General features: G+C 49.6%; 1 protein-coding gene across 1 annotated transcript; it reads left to right on the forward strand.

Annotated features, from left to right (window-relative positions):
- Window positions 1-544: 544 nt before the first annotated feature.
- On the forward strand, window positions 545-20189 carry nrps1 (nonribosomal peptide synthase Pes1; the record flags this gene model as incomplete). Its single annotated transcript, XM_026773481.1, has 8 exons — window positions 545-1048; window positions 1202-1618; window positions 1718-2020; window positions 2074-14386; window positions 14443-14822; window positions 14881-15541; window positions 15590-17208; window positions 17258-20189. The coding sequence occupies 8 exons, from the start codon at window positions 545-547 to the stop codon at window positions 19865-19867; spliced, it is 18807 nt and encodes a 6268-aa protein (XP_026631949.1). The 3' UTR covers window positions 19868-20189.
- Window positions 20190-20230: the final 41 nt, after the last annotated feature.

Raw genomic sequence — 20230 nt, forward strand, 5'->3', positions numbered from 1 at the left:
TTTGGTCCTTTGCCCCATTGCCTTTCCTGCTGTCTACCCGCCCCTGGTTATACACTACAAAGTGGGCAACCCGAGCCTGATGGTTTCAAGCCATCGGCTTTTGGGTTCAAGCGCCCTGCAGAACTTTGTAAGCCATGGAATCTCTTCCCTGTTGTCTCTTCAGCTTCGCCTAAGCAAGGGCATATGGAGTATACTGTATTAGCGTGGTGGCCAAAATCCACGCCATTCATTGCACTACTTCCCGACCCAGTCATTGGCCGCCGTCATTTTCGTATTTCGATGCTCGTAAGCAATTGCAAATGCTGCTGAGGGAATTCCGCGCCTAGGTCTCTCTATGGATCTATTTTGGGCCGAGAGAATTTTTGGGGGGACCCCATGATAATGGTGGCTCCATGGGGACAGGCTTGATTTCATTTTAAAAGTAGCATATTGTACGGGGGTTGGAGATTTCTAGGATAACCCATCCACTCCCTCCCCTTTCTCCTCTAGGTGTTCCATCCCAAATCCTTAGAGAGAGATACTTTCCGGTACCCCAATCTACATTATGGCCCAACCTGTCTCTTGTTGCTTGCCCAAGTTTGGCACGAGCACTCATGGGCCAAGGCGGCCTGCTTCGTTGAGGATCAGGACGAGTCCTTCCCAGACTCTCCAGTTGCTAGCCGCTTGGGACCAATCCGAGTTAGATTCTTTACTCAAGGCCACTTGGGCCTTGCTTCTTCATCGCTATACTGGCCTAGAGGACATTTGCTTTGGTTACCAACCGATTGGAGTTGATGCCGGTCCCCGCGATACTGTTACTTCTTCCGATACCCATAATAATATTCCCTTAACTTTTAATCTGACCATTACCGAGGACGACTCTGTCCATGCCATTTTGCGCAACACGAAAAAGCAGAACGAAGCTGAGAAATGCGGAAGTTCAAGCTCGAGTTGCCACAGTTATACCCTGTGCAATACCCTTCTAATGCTGCGCAACTGTCGCAGTGTTACGAAAGACCCCAGAGCCCCTCTTGTGCAACCGGCCTTGGCAATTCCCTTGCCCGAAAAGGTGGGTGACTTTCCTCGTTCTTTGGCGTCCTCTCACTTTCCCTTCGCTCCATTTCCCCTTCCCCCCTCCCACCTTCGATCATGTGCGCTTCTATCAGCCCACCGCTGCAGGTGGCCTTGGCCTTTTAGCCCGGACTGGCTGACCTCTCTGTAGTGCCGCGTTAGGCTGCACGTCAAAGTCCTGCAGAAGGATGTCGGTATCTTCTTCGAATGGTGGAACAATGATATGTCCACTGAGCATATGAAGAGCGTCGCCGACTACTTCGAGCAGATACTTTCACGCGTACTCTCGGCAGAAGATACCGCCGCGAGGGACCTGAACCATTTCTCAGATCGAGATTGGTCCAGAGTCTGCAATTTCAACTCTACCATCCCCCAGGCACATGACCGCTGTATACATGAGGTCATTCATGAGCAAGTCCTGGCTCGCCCCGGAAGTGAAGCCGTTTGTGCGTGGGATGGAAGTTTGACCTACCAAGATCTGGATCTCCTGTCATCCCAAGTTGCTTATCACCTTCAAGCACACGGAGTCGGCCCTGAAACATGTGTCGCTCTGTGTTTCAACAAATCAGTAAGTTTAACATCAAAGATCGATATGTCCTTTCGGGCAGGTTGTGTCATCAAGTGACTCTCGGCATTTTCGCTATTCGGGACTGACCGATTCTTATAGAAATGGAATGTAGTGGCAATGCTGGGTGTTCTGAAAGCTGGCGGTGCTTTCGTCCCCCTTGATCCAACACATCCAACCTCTCGTTTACAGTCGCTGGTGCACGCTGTGCAAGCCAAGGTCATGCTTTGCTCCAGAGACCGAATAGGAGAATTGAATGGGGTAGCGGAGATGATAATACCACTGGACCAGGCTATCATAGACGAAATCTCCCTTCAAGCTGAAGAAATCTACTCATTGCCGGATGTACAAGGTCACAATGCAGCCTACGTGATATTCACTTCTGGATCAACAGGAGAACCTAAGGTGCGCTATTCCTCGAAGCTTCCCCCAGATCCACATTAACAGCCCGCGCTTAGGGTACCATGCTAGAGCACAGAGCCTATGTATCCGGAGCCGCTGCCCATGCTGGACCGCACCATATGTTTTCGACTTCGCGCGTCTTGCAGTTTGCGGCACACACGTTTGATGCCAGTCTTGTCGAGATCTTGACTACCTTGTTGCAAGGCGGCTGTGTCTGTATTCCAAGTGAAGAAGAACGCTTGAGTGACATAGTCAAGGTCATCAACGAGATGAACGTAAACCATGCTATTTTGACCCCATCCTTTGTTGAGTTCATTGATTCCTCGCAAGTCCCAGGTCTTGAGACCTTGATTCTTGCTGGAGAGGCGATGTCACAAGGCCAGCTGGAAACATGGTCGTCCGCCCTCCACCTCATCAACGCCTATGGCCCCACAGAAAGCTCTGTCGCTGCCGTTGTTAACGCCAAAGTTACACCATCTTCTGATTGTCGGGATATTGGACTCCCCGTGGGCGTACGTTGCTGGGTTGTAGACCCGAGCAATCATGACCAATTAGTACCCGTGGGTTGTCCGGGTGAATTACTGCTTGAGGGACCGACGCTCGCTCGATGCTATCTCAACAATCCTCAGAAGACAAGTGAAGCGTTCATCCATGATCCAGCCTGGATGAGAAGGGACGGTTTAAATGACTGTAACCGGAGAGTGTACAAGACGGGTGATCTGGTAAGATACAACTCCGACTGTGGCTCACTGACGTATATAGGCAGAAAAGACACGCAGGTGAAGTTTCATGGACAGAGACTTGAGTTGGGCGAGATAGAAAACCAGCTGGCTGCCGACCCAATTGTCAAACACTGTCTAGCTTTTCTTTCGAAGACAGGATTCTCTGCAGGTAAATTGGTGGCGGTCATATCCTTATCTGTTCACTTCGAATCTCAACCGGAATCAAATGCAGCGCCACTCAAGCTCCTCGATACATCGAAGAAGACCTCTATCGTTGCAGAAGTTCGCGAGAGATTATCAGCTAAACTACCAACCTACATGATACCCTCCGTTTGGCTGTGTGTGGAGGCATTGCCGTTGCTTCCGTCTGGGAAGCTGGACAGAAAGGCGACCGCAAGATGGATTGGAGATATGGAGCGAGACCCGTATGCTCAAGCTATAAGCGCCAGGACTTTGTCTGCGGATAAAGCCACACTTCCCTCGAGTGCCACGGAGGACAAACTCGCTGCGATCTGGAGCCGGGTTCTCAATATCCCCCGAAGCCAACTTGCCCTTGACGAAGGCTTTTTGAGTCTAGGTGGAGACTCTATTGCCGCCATAACGTGCCTCGGGTATTGCAAGAAGCAAGGAATGGGCTTGACGGTACAAGAGGTGCTTCATAGCAAGTCAATCAAGGAGCTGGCTACTCGGGTAAAACAGATCGATCAATTTGTTGTGTACGAAGAAAAGATCGATGAGCCCTTTGACCTTTCACCAATCCAGAAGCTTCACTTCATGGTCCGAAACGAGGGCCAAGGCCACTTCAACCAAAGCATTCTTACACGCCTGAACCGGCACATTGATGAGCATAGCATGCGACGTGCAGTTGAGACCATTATCAATCGTCACTCTATGCTCCGCTCTCGCCTGGTCGAATCAGATGTTGAGGGGATAATGCGGCAACGAATAACTCAAGATGTAGCAGGGTCTTACCGTTGGCGTTCTCACAACAACAGCAACCGAAGCGAGGTCGACCATGCCATCTCGAACAGCCAGTCATGTATCAATGCCTTCGTTGGCCCCGTACTTGCAATAGATGTCTTCTATGGAAATGACCATTCCCGCCTGCTGTCACTCGTGGCTCATCACATGGTAGTCGACATTGTTTCGTGGAGGATTATTTTGGAAGACTTGGAAGACCTACTGATGAACCCCGATCAACCGATATCGCAGAACGGCTCCCTTCCGTTTCAGAACTGGTGCCAAATTCAAGCAGATCGTTGTCAAGAAGCGACAGCTGAACGAACCATGGATCTGCCTGAAGTTCCCGCACCCGATTTTGCTTACTGGGGACTAAAAAGCCACCAAACCACCTATGGCGATGTGGATTGTGAAACGTTCGATCTTGACAGTGATATTACTCGCCACATACTGACTGGGTGCCACGAAAGTCTTCAAACAGAGCCAATCGATCTTTTTCTAGCAGCTTTGCTACACTCCTTCGGCGAAACGTTCAAAGACCGATCATTGCCAGTTATATACAATGAGGGACATGGGCGAGAAGTCTGGGACTCATCAATAGACATCTCTCGCACTATCGGCTGGTTTACCACACTGTATCCCATTCTTCTATCGGAACTTCCTGCAAAAGATCCAACCGAAACGGTTGTACGTGTTAAGGATTTGCGACGTTGTGTTCCGGACAATGGTCGACATGATTTCGCTCGTCGTATGTTGGTTCCACGTGAAGATGGGACTTGTCGGCACTATAGCCCCATGGAGATGTCTTTCAACTATGTGGGCCAGCACCGTGACCTACAGAGAAAGGATGGGCTCTTCCAACTCATGGATCAGATGGCTGGAGAAACAGGCCGCGGAGGTGCAGCAGCTGATTTTGGTGAAGAAACTCCTCGCTTTGCACTGTTCGAGATATCTGCGATGGTTGTGCAGGGTCAACTTCGCTTTATCTTCTCCTTCAATAGGAATATGCAGCATCAGAATGGAATCCGTAACTGGGTACACTGCTGCAAAACATTACTGGCATCCCTGGGCGAACGCTTACAGGCTCTCCCACCCAAACCCACGCTAAGCAGTTTCCCCATGTTAACATTGACATATACCGAACTCGATGCGTTGGTGTCGAAAAAGCTACCGGATGCCGGTATTCATAGTCTTGATGATGTTGAGGACATCTATCCTTGCTCCAGAATGCAGCAGGGCATTCTACTCAGTCGCTCTCGCGATAGCTCACTTTATGCTGTACATGATACATTCGAAATATCCGGGCCAGGAAGCACACCCGACATCAACCGATTGATACTTGCCTGGCAGAAAGTCGTTGCTCACCATGCAATGCTACGGACTATCTTTCTGGAGGGGTTGAGCAGCCACGACCTACATTGTCAAGTGGTACTCAAGTCGTTCGATTCCCGCCCAACTTACGTCGTATGTGCGAATGAAAGCGAAGTGCTACCTACATTTGACAAACAGCAACCGATGAGCTACGATAATAATATACCTCCTCATCGGCTTACAATCTGCCAAACGGCTTCTGGGAAGCTGTTTTGTCGACTGGAGCTGAACCATGTCGCCATGGATGGTGCATCAATCTCCATCATCCTTCGGGATCTGCAATTAGCGTACCAAGGAAAGCTCGAAGAACCAAAGCCGAAGTTCAAAGAGTATATACGCTACCTTCGTGAGGTTCCCCAAGTCGCAAGTCTTGACTACTGGCGCAATTATTTGTTGGATGTCCAACCTTGTCATTTCCCCGTGCTCAATGACGGCAAAGGCTGTGTAAGGCAGCTTCGGACCAAGAGATTGGCCGGTGTGCCATTCAAAGAGCTACGAAACATCTGCGATATGAATGGACTGACCCTTCCGACTGCCTTTAGTGCTGCATGGGGATTAACGGTTCGCTCTTTTTGTAGATCAGATGACATCTCCTTCACCTATCTTGCATCACTAAGAGATGTCCCAGTAGAGGGCGTTGAATCTGTTGTTGGACCTGTCATCAATACCCTGACCTGTCGTATGCTGTTTGCTAAAGGAACGTCACTGAAGGAGATCCTCGCAAAAGTTCAACAGGATAACCTGGACAATTTGCCGCACAGGCATATCTCACTCACGGAGATCCAGCAAGCTTTGGGACTAACGGCCTCATTGGCTAATAGTGGTATCTCTTACCGGAAGCTTCCCAATCAGAATGCTTTGTCAAGCGAGGAGATACAGTTCTCTGAAGTGGGGACAATTCACGACCCGGCAGAGTCGCCCATCTTTGTCAATGTTGAAGCTACAGAAGACGACGCACGTATCGACCTTAACTACTGGACAGACCACCTGTCGGACGGGCAAGCAGAGAATGTCGCGAGCACATTCCTTAAATCGGTTGAAAATATTGTGCATCACTTTGAGGATGACGCCCATTCAATTGACAACTTTAGCGACGCGAACAGACAAAGCCTAATGCTTTGGAATAGCGAAGTCCCAGAGTCCATCGACAAATGCATGCATGAGATAGTTGATGAGTGTTCGAAATCCCACCCTCACACCATGGCAATTTCTGCTTGGGATGGAAACCTCACTTATGCTAAGCTCAATGAATTGTCATCTCTACTTGCAACGTACTTGACAACACTAGGGGTGGGCACCGGAACAATCGTGCCCCTTGATCTCGCTAGATCCTCCTGGCAAGTTGTAGCCATCTTGGCAGTCATGAAGACAGGTGGTGTATGTGTTCCGGTGAACCCAGCCCGACTGCCACAACATTTCGAGACTTGGCTCGTCGACAATGAGATCCAGGTTGCCCTAGCATCACCGACTCAAATGCAACTACTCGAAGGGGCCGTTCCATATGTAATTTCCGTGGAGAGCTCTCTGTTTGAATACCTTTCAGACAGTGATGCAGTTTCAAGCTCGCCAATTCAGCCATGCAGCGATGCATATATCGTGTTCGGCGCTGAGAGTCCCAAGTGCATCTTGATTGACCATCGTGCAATGACAACCCGGGCAAGCGCGTTCGCTTCAGGTCTTGGACTAAATGCACGAACAAAGATGCTCCAATACGCTCCCTATACTTCTGACATGTTCCTTCAAGAAGTCTTCGGCACGTTCCTGTGCGGTGGGTCTATCTGCATTCCGTCAGATGAAGACCTGGCAGACCTGTCAAAAACCATCAAGACAATGCAGGCGAACTGTGTCAGTATCACACCTTCAACGGCGATGACTCTAAGATCCGCAGAGGATCTGGGGATAGAGGTCCTTGCTTTATGGGGTGAACACCCGACCAAGCAACTTCTTACCGCCTTGCCTGGAGGAATCCAAGTGCATGCATTCTATGGAACGCCAGAATGCTCATCTTCTTGCATTCGATCCCCTCAGCTTGACGGATTATGCGAATCGTCAATTATTGGGTCAAGTATTGGATGTAAATCTTGGCTTGTAGATCCCTCCGATCACGATATTTTGGTTCCGATCGGCTGCGTTGGCGAACTGATGATAGAAGGCCCAAGTCTTTCTCATGGCTACTATCAAGATGCGGAACTCACGCAACAATATTTCGTCGAAAATCCCATGTGGAGACTGGCTTACGAATCTCAGCCACCATCAGACAAAGACAAGAACACGGACGCCCAGAAGCTGTCCTATCGATTGTTCAAGACTGGAGATCTTGCTCGCTACAACTCCGATGGCACACTCGTTTACGTTGGTAAGAAAGATAGAGCATTGCATTGGCAGCGACAGACAGCGGCCATCTACATCGAAGAGCAAATCGCATCCCTCTCATCCTTCAATGTCCAGTATGTCGTTGAGGAGATCAGCAAGAGCAGTGTCGATTCTGCCCGATCGTCTCTGGCCATCTTTTTCTCTGATGAGGCCGTCGACTCCAACGGACACCACCAGCCTATTGCACAATTGTCACCTGAGCTGCACGGCTCAATGATCAGGCTGTATAAAAAGCTGTCGAGCTCCTTGCCAGCGAATTCTGTCCCAAGACTGTATTTTCCGACGTCTAGCATACCACTGAACTCGTTCGGTAAGCTGGACCGCCAGCTGCTGAGAAATGCAGCTCAAAATCTGCCAGAAGAATTGCTGTCTAGATTCGACATCAAAAGCTTTGACAGCTTCTGGAAAGGGCAGCTGGCCACATTGGCGCTTTCGCCAGTGTTCCCGTCACCCCGTGGCTCTTCGTCTCAGCGGAGCACACCGGTCACCAAGCAAGCAACAAAAAACATGCAGATGGTCTGGTGTGATACACTCAGATCAATGACCGAAGGTACACGATGTGCTATCCTTTCTGCATGGGCTCTTACTATTCGCGGCTACACCAGCTCCCGTGATATTGTTTTTGGGGAGTTGCTGTCAGAAGTTGAATTGGCCTCCACTGAGCGTCAGGACAATTATACGCAAGCTGCAACTATCGTTCCCCGACGCTTCCAACTCAACGATGATTGGACCGTTACTGAGTTACTGAGCAGGGTGAAGAGTCAACTGGAGTCAGCTAAGCCCTACCAATGGGCTGGAATAAGTCAAATTCAGAAATTGAACGCTGATACGGCGCGCGCCTGTGACTTCAGGAACTTGATCTCTATAACGGACAATCGTGGCCTTGAACCAAGACTAGTACCCATGAAACAGCATGACAGCAATCTTCCCGGTTATCCTTTGATGGTTTATTGTATCCTTGGAGATGCTACGCTCGAACTCTTGATTAGTTACAATGACAGCACTTTAACAGGCACCCAGATCGAGCGACTGGCTGCCCAATTCTTCGCTTGTGTTGGACTTCTTAACTCCAAGGCTAGCATGAACAAGACAATCGGTGTCTTGTCCAGAGACAACATGGACTTTTGCTCCTTCCGCCATGATGTTGCCTACTGGAAAAACTATTTGGAGGATGTTGAAGCTTGTCTTTTCCCGGCACTACGTACAAGTGCGGAGGAAAATACTCATGCTGAGACCCAGATAATACTCCAGAACACCAAGCATCTACATGATCTCAGTGAACGTGAACGTCTCAGCAAAAGCTCACTTCTTCAGCTTGTTTGGGGCTTGGTTCTGCGATGCTACACAGGCCTACAAGATGTGTGCTTCGGATATCACATTTCAGATGCAAGCGACAGATCTGCCAAGCCTGGAGTTGCGAATAAGCCAGATATTTCAGGTACATTCCCGTGCAGAATGCTCTTGAATGGTGAATCTAGGGTTGCGGAAATTTTGAGAGAGCGACTGCAAGGACTGAATCACATGCAGCAGCATCGGTTGCCGTGGGATGAAGTCCAGCAAGAGCTTGGGTATAGCGACATTTTCAATACCGTTTTCACTTGTTCAGAACAATCAAGTGACGCAGTGAATGTGGCTGGTCTCGCTGATCTTGATCCGAGCAAATACCTGATTACCGTCAACGCCACTCTAGCAGAATCATCAGGAGTCATTAGGTTCGGCTATCAAAGGAGGCACTTCTCAGAAACCGACATGGAAGGCGTCCTTGATTGTTTTAATAATATTCTGGGACAGTTACTCCAATTCCCTCTTCCGGATCTTTTGGTAGGCGAGGTTGACTTTGTGAGTGAGCTTTCCTGCCAGAAGATATCTGAGTGGAACTCGGCGTTGCCAGACCGTCCAGTGCTATGCGCGCATGAGCTCATCCAACAGCAAGCTTTGGATCGTGCTTCGGCTCCTGCAATTTGTTCTTGGGATGGCAACTTCACACATGCACAACTTGACCGATTGTCGACTCTCCTAGCAAACCAGCTAGTGGGGCTAGGGGTCAAGCCCGACACCTTTGTTGCATTGTTTTTCGAAAAATCCGCATGGGCGGTTGTTGCGCAGGTTGCTGTTTTGAAAGCTGGAGGAGCCTTCGCTTCATTAGATCCAGCTCACCCAGAAAGCCGCCTACAAGGCATGATCGATGATCTTGGCGCTCAGGTTATTCTTTGTTCTGAGACACACTACGAGAGAGCCTCCAGCATCTGTCGTCGCGCAATGATCGTAAGCAATAGCGCACTTGAACAACTTCACCACTCACCCTTTGCTGCTCCGACCCAAGAGGTAACCGCTGATAACGCAGCCTACGCCATATTCACATCGGGAACCACAGGGAAACCCAAGGTGACAGTACTTGAGCATGTTGGACTTACTCTAGCCTGCACAGAGCTCTCCAGGGCCTTCTTCATAAGTTCAGAAACACGCGCTCTGCAGTTCTCAAGCTATACATTCGACGTCAGCATATTGGAAACTATCATAGTCCTTGCTGCTGGTGGCTGCATTTGTATCCCTAGCGAAGATGAGCGCATGAACAATCTTTCTGGAGCCATCAGAAAGATGAACGTCAACTTCATGAGCTGTACTCCATCTATCGTTAATACCATGGACCCCAATGCTGTTCCTTCATTGCAAACAATAACTCTCGGAGGAGAAAAAATGACTGCAAGCCATTTTGAGCGATGGGCTGACAGGTGTGTTATTAACGCGTACGGTCCGTCAGAGGCTACTGTCGCCTTTACGTCAAGCACGAAATACGACCATGCAGGAGTACGCCTTACTGATGACTATGGTTCTATTGGCACTGCTATTTGTGGCAGGACATGGATTGTTGATCCCCAAAATCACAATCGACTTGTGCCCATCGGCGCACCCGGAGAGCTCGTTCTTGAGAGTTGCACTGTTGCTCGTGGGTATCTCAATAATGACGAGAAAACCAAGGCTGTTTTCATCCGGGACCCGGAGTGGACTCAGCGTGAAGGGCTACAGCATGTGTTGAGGCGCAAAGAACGGATGTATCGCACGGGAGATTTAGTGCGCTACAACTCCGACGGCTCGATTGCTTTCATTTCGCGAATTGATACACAAGTGAAATTGAACGGTGTGCGCATCGAATTGGAAGAAGTTGAGCAACAATGCAACAACTATCTTTCGACAGATACTCAGGTTGCCGTTGAGGTTGTTACTCCAGAGGCCAAAACTATATCAAAATGCTTGGCTGTCTTCTTCACCATTGACGAGCACCAAATGAAAGATATGGCGAATGGTGAATTCATTCTGCCCATGTCAGAGTCTGTAGTTCACATGGTCAAGAAGCTACACGGTTCCCTAAGCGCTTCATTACCGCTAGCTATGGTGCCCAAGCTTTACTTCCCCATGCGGCGCCTGCCGTTTGGAAGCACTGGCAAAACTGATCGCAAAGCACTTCGAGCAATGGTCGATACATTTACCAAGGAACGCTTGAGACCATATGTTATCTTCAATGTTGGCGCAGAAGAACGCTCCGCTGTGGGAACGGAAGGGACAGATGGCGTTCTCAAGACGCTATGGGAGGAAGTCCTTAACCTTGCGCCAGGTTCTATCAGTGCCGAAGACAACTTCTTCGGCATGGGTGGCGACTCGTTTTCTGCTATGAAACTAGTCGTAGCCGCGGCATCCCAGAATATTTCACTTGCAGTGGCCGACATATACCGAACTCCTATTTTCAAAGACATGGCAAAGAGATGTGGAGCGGGTGAGGTTAAGACTGGCGTACCAACAGTGGACCCTTTCAGCATGCTGCCTGAATCTCTTTCACGCGATGATATTCTGGAGGAAGTCTCTGACCAATGTGGTGTGCCTATGGATCGAATTGCGGACATCTACCCTTGTAGTCCGGTGCAAGAGGGTTTGCTCACACTTTCTATCAAGCAACCCGGAGCCTATGTCGCTCGACCTGTGTTCCAACTCGCAGAGGGAGCTGACCTTGACAAGTTTAAAGCTGCTTGGCAAAAGGTGGTTAATGAAATGGATATTCTTCGGACTCGGGTAGTACACACCGAGTCCGCCAACTTTGTCCAGGCAGTGCTCACTGATGTCCCTATCCTCTGGGAAACGGCAACGGACTTGGATGATTTAGCAAACGACACCATTGACCTAGCCAAGAATAACGGGGGCTTGCTAATCGGATACGCCATTGTCGAGTCCGGACACTCGCGCTCCTTCGTTTGGACCATACACCACGCTCTCTATGATGGATGGAGTGTGTCCCAGATCCTTCAAAGAGTTGAGGAGATATACTCGGGTGCTTCAAAACTTAGCTCGACGCTTCCTTACAAGCTCTTTATCAATCACCTGGTCCAGCAAGAGGCTCATTCCTCGGACGAATTCTGGAAGACGCACCTCGCGGCCCTGTCTTCATGTCCTTTCCCCCAGAACAAGCCGTCACCTGATACCATTCGCGTCGGCAATCGGCATTACAGCTCGCTTGAGATTTCTCGTGCACCAAGTGGGCCTAAGTTGACCGTTCCTGAAATGATACGAGCTGCATGGGCACTAATTGTATCCGTCCACACCGGTTCCGGAGATGTCTGCTTCGCTGAAACCCTAATGGGTAGAAATATTGATATGCCTGGGGCTATGGAAGTTGCAGGACCTCTTTTGACCACGGTGCCTATACGGATGGCTGTCAACAACGAGCTCTCGATTATCCAGTACCTCGATAATGTGCGCCAGCTGACCACAATGATGCTGCCGCATCAACATTCTGGGCTCCAGAGGATCCGCAAGCTAAGCAGAGACACTGCCCTTGCTTGCGAATCCCAAAATCTACTGGTTATTCAATCAGAACAGGCCCATTCGAACACAAGTATCTGGGAGCAAAAGGATAACCTGACTGAAGGCGAATTTTTCACCCACCCAATTGTTGTCGAATGCAAGGTTGGCGAATCGCAGGTGGCCGTAACCCTTCATCACGATGAGCTTGTTTTCGACAGTTGGCAGGCTAAGATGCTCATTGAACAGTTTACCTTCGTTTTGAGTCAACTGTTATCAATCTCCAATGAAGAATCCAGAAAGATCGGAGAGCTAGAGGTTTCCAGTTCTCGGGATAAGGAAGAAATTGCTCTCTGGAATGAGAGGAACCTGACTTGCATAGACAGATGTGTTCATCATATCATTGAGGAGAAAGCATCCCTCCGACCTCAAGCCCAAGCCGTCTGCTCCTGGGATGGACAACTAACTTACCAGGAGCTTTACCAGCTTGCTTCTTCGTTTGCAGCTTACCTAAAAACTCGTGGCGTCGGTCCGGAGACTTTGGTTCCGATCTGTATGGACAAGTCTTTGTGGGCCATTGTCACAATACTGGGTGTCCTCATTGCGGGTGGAGGATATGTCCCCCTTGACCCTGCTCACCCAACGTCAAGGCACAAGGAGATTCTGACAGAAGTCGAAGCCCGTGTCGTTCTCTGTTCTCCCAAGTATCAAAGTCGGTACACTGGCTCTGTGAAAGCAATCATCCCTGTCAGCAAAGAGACGATCAAGGCGTATTGTGCTCTTAAAACGGCAACCGCTAAGACTACTAACAACGCTACACCCGAAAACGTTGCATTCGCTATCTTTACCTCTGGCAGCACTGGCCGTGCTAAGGGTATTATCATCAACCACAAGGCACTTGCCAGCAGCGGCATGGCATTCGGGCCCATGGTGCACCTTGACGAGAATTCTCGAGCTTTCCAATTTGCCTCTCTTACTTTTGATGCTGCTGTCATGGAAACACTCGTCACCTTGATGCACGGCGGTTGCGTGTGCATTCCAAGCGAAGATGAACGCTTGAATGATGTTGCTGGCGCTATTCGTCGGATGAATGTCTCTTGGTCATTCCTGACTCCATCCATAGCCAGTATCATTGAACCGTCATCCGTTCCATCTCTGAGGGATCTTGTGTGTGGTGGAGAGAAGATGTCTCGCGAAGTCATCACCAAATGGGCACATCGGGTAAACCTGATGAATGGATATGGTCCAACTGAAACTACTATCTTCGCGGTTATCAACACAGATGTTGCTGCCAATCCGGATCCCGCCTGTATCGGCCATGGCATTCCTTGCACCCTAACCTGGGTTGTCGATCCTGATGACCACAACAAACTAACTCCTCTAGGGGCTGTTGGTGAGCTGGCACTGGAAGGCCCCGCACTTGCCAGGGAATACCTCAAGAACCCCAAGAAGACAGCAGAGGCTTTTGTGGATGAGCCGGAGTGGATTAAGGCCTTCCCTAGTGTCCTACCTTCGCCCAGAAGAATATACAAGACTGGAGATCTTGTCAGATACAACTCTGACGGTTCCATTCAATACATCAGCCGCAAGGACCATCAAGTCAAGCTTCACGGGCAGCGCATGGAGCTTGGAGAGATTGAGCACAGACTATATGAGGACCCGCGAGTCCGCCACGCTGTGGTCTTACTGCCAACGGCAGGACCCCTCAAACAGCGGTTGGTCACCGTTCTTTCACTGAATTCTGTAACTGCGGAGAAAAGCATCATCTCAGACAATGCATGTGAACTTGTCAATCGCGGCGGATCTGCACGGGCAGCATACCAGGAGCTCGTTGCTATCCAGAAGAGCTTAGAGACACAGCTACCAATCTACATGGTTCCACAGGCTTGGGCTCTGATCAAGCAGCTCCCAATGCTCGTGTCTGGTAAGCTAGACAGGAAGCGAATCACAGCTTGGCTGGAGAATGTTGATGATGCTGCTTATGATCGCATAATGGAGGATTACGATAACATAAAACGTGGGGATGTCGAGCAAGACGAGGAGAAAGAGGATGACCAAGAGACTTCTGTCAAGCTTCTTCAGGAAGTCTTTCCCCAGGTTCTCAACTTACCATCTCACAAGGTGGGCTTGGACAGGTCATTTGTGAGCCTAGGTAAGCAAAGCCAGAATGGTAACGGAGTGTGGAGAGTTGCTAATAGTGCGGTGCAGGTGGTGATAGTATCACTGGAATGGCTGTCATTTCTCGAGCGCGTAAACATGGACTCACGCTGACCCTCCACAATGTGCTTCAGTCGAAGTCGATAAAGGAGCTTTCTCTAGCTGCTCAGACAAGCGTCAAGACAGTGAAAAGAGAGGAGAAGCCTCATGAATACTTCGAACTGTCTCCGATCCAGGGATTGTTCGTTCAAACAACAACAAATTTTCGGGATTCTTCTCGCTTTAACCAAAGCATGACAGTTCGCGTTACTCGAAGGGTCGAGCCAACTAGAATGCAAAGCGCCATCAAGGCTGTTGTTGAACAGCACTCCATGTTCCGAGCACGGTTGTTCAAGTCTCGCGACGGAAAGTGGAAGCAGAAGATCAGCGATGTATGTCTAGCTTCTCCCTCTCTAACTCTGCTTGGGTACCGGAAGCTTACTGATTTAGGATGTTGATGCCTCATACCGCTTCCGTCATCATATGGTGGAAAATAAAGATGCCATTCTCCCCAAGATCGCCGAGTGTCAACGGTCTGTAGATGCTCAACATGGACCCATCGTTGCTGCAGACATGTTCCAAGTACGCAGCGGCATCACAATACTTTTCCTGGTGGCCAGTCATTTATGTGTTGACATGGTATCCTGGCGTATTGTCCTCCAGGACATTCAAGATTTCCTCGATGCTGGATCATTGTCCCCGGAGAAGCCTCTGTCATTCCAAGCTTGGTGCAACCTTCAGCTTGAACAAAGCAAGAAACCAAATGGCAGAGTCCAGCTGCCTTTTTCTATTCAGCCTCCTGACCTGAAATACTGGGGCATGGAGCAGTCCCAGAATCTCTATGGGGATGTCAAGATGGAAGGGTTCACGCTTGATGCCGCAGTCACGACACAAATCCTCACAGCCTGCAATAAGGTTCTACGCACTGAGGCTATTGAAGTCATACTCTCCGCTGTTATTCACTCTTTCCGTCGCACGTTTACTGATAGAGAAATGCCGACTATTTACAACGAGGGCCACGGTCGCGAGGCGTGGGACAGCTCTATCGATCTCTCAAGAACGGTGGGCTGGTTCACGACTATGTGTCCACTGCATGTTGGTGAAGGGTCGGGTAAGTCTAATTCTAGCCTATCAACGGAGCAATTTCTGACTGCTATAGATCTACTTGACACTTTGAAGCGTGTCAAAGACACAAGGCGTCACCTCAGCAGTAAGAGCCGGTCATACTTTGCGGAAAGCCTGCTTCAGCCGGAAGGTAAAGAGGGCGATGCTTTCCCTGTCCCGCTCGAGATTCTGTTCAACTACCTTGGCCAGCTGCAACAGCTAGAGCGCGATGATTCGCTTTTCCAACATTATGGTGAAGCCTTCAACGCGGAGACCTTCGAGATGACAGGGGACATGGGCTCAAAGACACCTCGGTTTGCTCTCTTCGAGATCTCGGCGCTTATAATCAAGAACAAGCTTCAGGTATCGTTCACTTACAATAAGCACATGCAGAAAGAACAGCGGATCAAGGGCTGGATATCTGAGTGTAAACGAGTGCTGGAGCATATGTCTCGTTTCGAGAGCTTCACATCTGAGCCGACACTCAGCGATTGTCCCTTACTCCCCATCACTTACGAAGGCCTGAACAACATGGTCAAGAGAGCATTCCCAAAGATTGGAATTGATAGCTGGGATCAGGTTGAGGAGGTTTATCCCTGCTCCCCAGTACAAGAAGGTATCCTTCTTAGTCAGCTTCGAGACCCGGAGGAATACCTGTTCCATGTCATCTTCGAAGTGCACCCATCCAAGGGTAGCAAGGTGGATACAAGCAAGCTTCGAAAGGCATGGTCCATGGTTGTCAGCAGGCACCCTATCTTACGGTCTGTCTTCATTGACAGCAACTACAAAGGCGGATCTTTCGACCAGGTAGTGGTCAAGTCACTCGACGATGAGGTCATTGAGTTCCAGTGCCCTGAGTCGGATGCATTGGGTACACTTGGGGAAATAAAGCTGCGCGATATCAATGCTGAGAGATCGATGAAGCTCGCCCACCAGATGACCCTCTGCAAAACAACTTCTGGGCGAGTCCTGTTCAAGATTGAGATGAACCATGCCATTATCGATGGCGGGTCGGTTGACCTGCTTCTTCGGGATCTCGCCCTCGCATACAGTGATCAGCTTTCTGCCGGAACCGGTCCACGTTTTAGTGATTATGTCAAGTATATCAGGGAACAATCCCAGGGAGAAGCTGTGGCACACTGGGTGAAGTATCTCTCTGGCGTACGACCTTGTCACCTCCTGGTATCTTCCAAAAAGAGTGGTAGCCACCAGCTCGGCGAGCGCATGATATCTTTCAAGCGCTTTTCTGAGTTGCAAAGATTCTGCGAGGAAAATTCCGTCACACTCGCCAACTTGACCCTCTGTGCCTGGGCAATTGTACTCCGGAATTGTACAGGATCTGATGATGTCTGCTTCGGATATCCGTCTGCTGGTCGTGACTCCCCTGTTCCTGGGATCCAAGATGCGGTCGGTATCTTCATCAACATGTTGTGCTGTAGAGTCAAATTCTCTCCCGGACAAACTCTTCTTGAGATTGCCAAGAAGGTACAGGATGACTTTGTCAGGAATGTGCCGCATCAACACTGCTCTCTGGCTCAGATCCAGCATGAGCTTGGAATGCATGGAGAGACGCTCTTCAACTCAACTCTTTCCATTCAGAATCGCTCTGCCAACAAAGGCACTGGAAATTTGCCGCTCGACTTCGAAGCCCAAAAGGCCCATGACCCGACTGAGGTGAGTTGATACCGTCTCGAGCGTAGACGCGAGCTAACCATTGATTTAGTATCCTGTTACTGTAAATGTGGAGACTACCAAGGGCAAGGAGGGAGTTTTGCTGAGGTACTGGAGCAACGCAGTGACCGAAGCACAAGCAAAGGAGCTAGCGGCAGCTGTTACCAAGGTCTTCACATGCTTCATCGAGGAGCCATCCAAGTTGGTATCGAGCTTGAACCTCCTTAACAAGCTACCGCGGAACCGTTCGCAGCACACCCACAGAGAGCCCCTCATTTTGGACCAATTGATTGACAGTCAGGTCCTACAGAAACTAATTGACGATCGCGTGAATGAGATAATCAGCCAGATGCTGAAGGAAGGCAAGCTCGCCATACCCCTTCCTGATCAGAAGACTAGATACTCGAACAGCTCTGTTCAACTCAAGATGGTCGAGGCTTCGCTCCAGGAGGATCCCATAATAGACGAAAAGGATCTTGCAAACTCAACACCATCCCTAACAGATGATGGCAGAAGCTCAAGTGACAATGATAGGCGCCTTTGGGACCTGTGGAAGTCGACATTAGGGCTATCTTCAGACATTATCCAATACCGGAGTAGCTTTTTCAAGCTAGGCGGTGATAGTATTACAGCAATGAAGATGGTCAGCGCTGCACGAGAAGAGGGCTTGCAAATGACAGTGGCGGATGTGTTCAACAACCCGATCTTCGAGGACATGCTGGCTACGATTACTCCGAGCAGCAGCCCGACCTCAAACGCCGATACCCAGTGCGCAAACAACATTGAAAAACTCCTGGAGGCTGATGATGCTCTTCCAGATGCTACCCCACCGCAGGATATCTCGGTGCTTAGGCCAATGCAGCTCGATGCCATGTCTCTGCTTGATGTCATCTGCCCTAAGATAGGGGTGTTCAAAGGAGGAATTGCTGATGTTCTCCCTGTTACGGACTTCCAATCCATGTCGATCGCTGCCACGCTCTTCGGATCGAGGTGGATGCTGAACTATTTCTTCCTCGATGGAAGTGGTCCTCTAGACCTTCGACGACTGAGGGAAAGCTTCTTGAGGGTGGTCGATGCTTTCGATATCCTTCGGACTGTTTTTGTCTGCCACCACGGGCAGTTCTTCCAGGTGGTGCTGAGAAAAGTCCGACCGGATATTTTTGTGCATGAGACGGAGCAGAGTCTAGATGAGTACACCAACGGCTTACAAAAACGGGACCGCGAACAAGATCCACGCCAAGGTGAGCAGTATGTGCAGTTCTACGTTGTCAAGAAAAAGAATAGCGACCAGCATCGCATCTTGATCAGGATGTCGCATGCCCAATTCGACGGCGTTTGTCTGCCAAAAATCATGAACGCAATCAAGCTGGGATACGAGGGCAGCACCCTACCTCCAGTCTTCTCCTTTTCGAACTATATGCGGATGCTTCCTGGAAACATCACCCCGGCACACTACCACCACTGGTCAACAATTCTCAAGGGCTCTAAGATGACCGATATCATTCGGCGCACGCAGCCTAATACCTTCATGCATATTGGTGCTTTCGCTGAGCAGAAGAAGACTATAATGATACCCTCAACCGCCATAGGAAATGTCACCCTCGCGACCGTTATGCAGTCTGCATGGGCGGTGACTTTGGCAAAACTGACTGCCCAGTCGGACGTGGTCTTCGGGCTTACAGTCAACGGCCGTAACGCCAGTGTTCCTGGTATTGAGACCCCTGTTGGGCCCTGTCTTAACATTCTTCCCATTAGGGTTAAATTCAGGGAGCATTGGACTGGTCTTGACCTCTTCCGTTATCTCCAAGATCAACAGATCGCCAACATGCCCTATGAGTCGCTAGGATTCAGGGAGATTATCCGGAACTGCACCGATTGGCCCGACTCCACATACTTCACCACCTCCGTGTTTCATCAGAATGTCGAGTATGAGGGACAGATGCATCTAGACGGCAATTCGTACCGAATGGGAGGCGTTGGTGTTTTGGACAACTTCACTGATCTCACGCTGGCCTCCAAGTCCTGTGGTCAAGAGAAGCTCGATGTCTCAATCGGGTACTCGCTCAAGGGCCCCATTCCAGCAACCTTCATCGCTAAAGCCCTTAACATGGTTTGCGAGACTGTGCAGAGCCTGATTGCCAACCCCAGCGTCCCACTTGCCTCCCCTGCCACTATCCGCTCCCTGCCTAGCCAGGTCATTCGTGAAACACCCAGAGCATCTGATACACCCTTCCTCTCGTCAAATCTAAACAGCCAGAAGATGTCGGAGATTGTAATTCACTCAGATATCCTTACCCGGTCCTGGCAGCAGGTGCTACCCCGTCGGACTGACAACCCACAATACCAACTCGATGCATCTTTCTTCGACCTGGGCGGAGACATCATGAATGTTGCCCAACTGGTCTGGATCCTGGGAGAAGAAGGCTTCAGTGTCCGTTTGGAAGACCTTCTCGAACACCATACGTTCCTGGGAATGATGGCCGTGATGGCGATGCACCACAAACCAGAACTGAATGCCAGAATGGCAGCGACCATGGCTGAAGAACCAGCCAAGGAAATGAGAATGACTATGACAAAGAGCAACAGCTGGAGCTCGCTGGGCAAAGCGATGACGCTTGCTAAGAGATTTACTAGATGGGGGGCTGTAGCAGCCAAAAAGTGAGGTTTACATTCATTGTGGAGGATACATAACACACTCTTTCGATTTCTACCATGTACTATTCTGTTTTTTCTGTATCGCATATGATTGTGTTGAACTACATTCCTTTTTGTTTCCATGTTTGACGTTGAATATTAACTGTCTTCTTTTGGAAACTAGATATGATGATGATCTAGATTTTTTGTTATTAAAAGCTCATCTGATAATCTATGTTTGCATAGATCTGTTTTGACTATAGCTCATCATTTTGATAGTCTTAAAACCTCCCAATCAGTCTGAGATGGGTAGAGGATGATAGAGACTGTGGTTATGCCATCATCATTCCCCGCCACTATTATTTCCATTGACTATGTACTGTTAGGATCA

Source organism: Aspergillus welwitschiae (genome assembly GCF_003344945.1).
Source record: "Aspergillus welwitschiae strain CBS 139.54b unplaced genomic scaffold BDQ94scaffold_2, whole genome shotgun sequence".
Taxonomy (NCBI): domain Eukaryota; kingdom Fungi; phylum Ascomycota; class Eurotiomycetes; order Eurotiales; family Aspergillaceae; genus Aspergillus; species Aspergillus welwitschiae.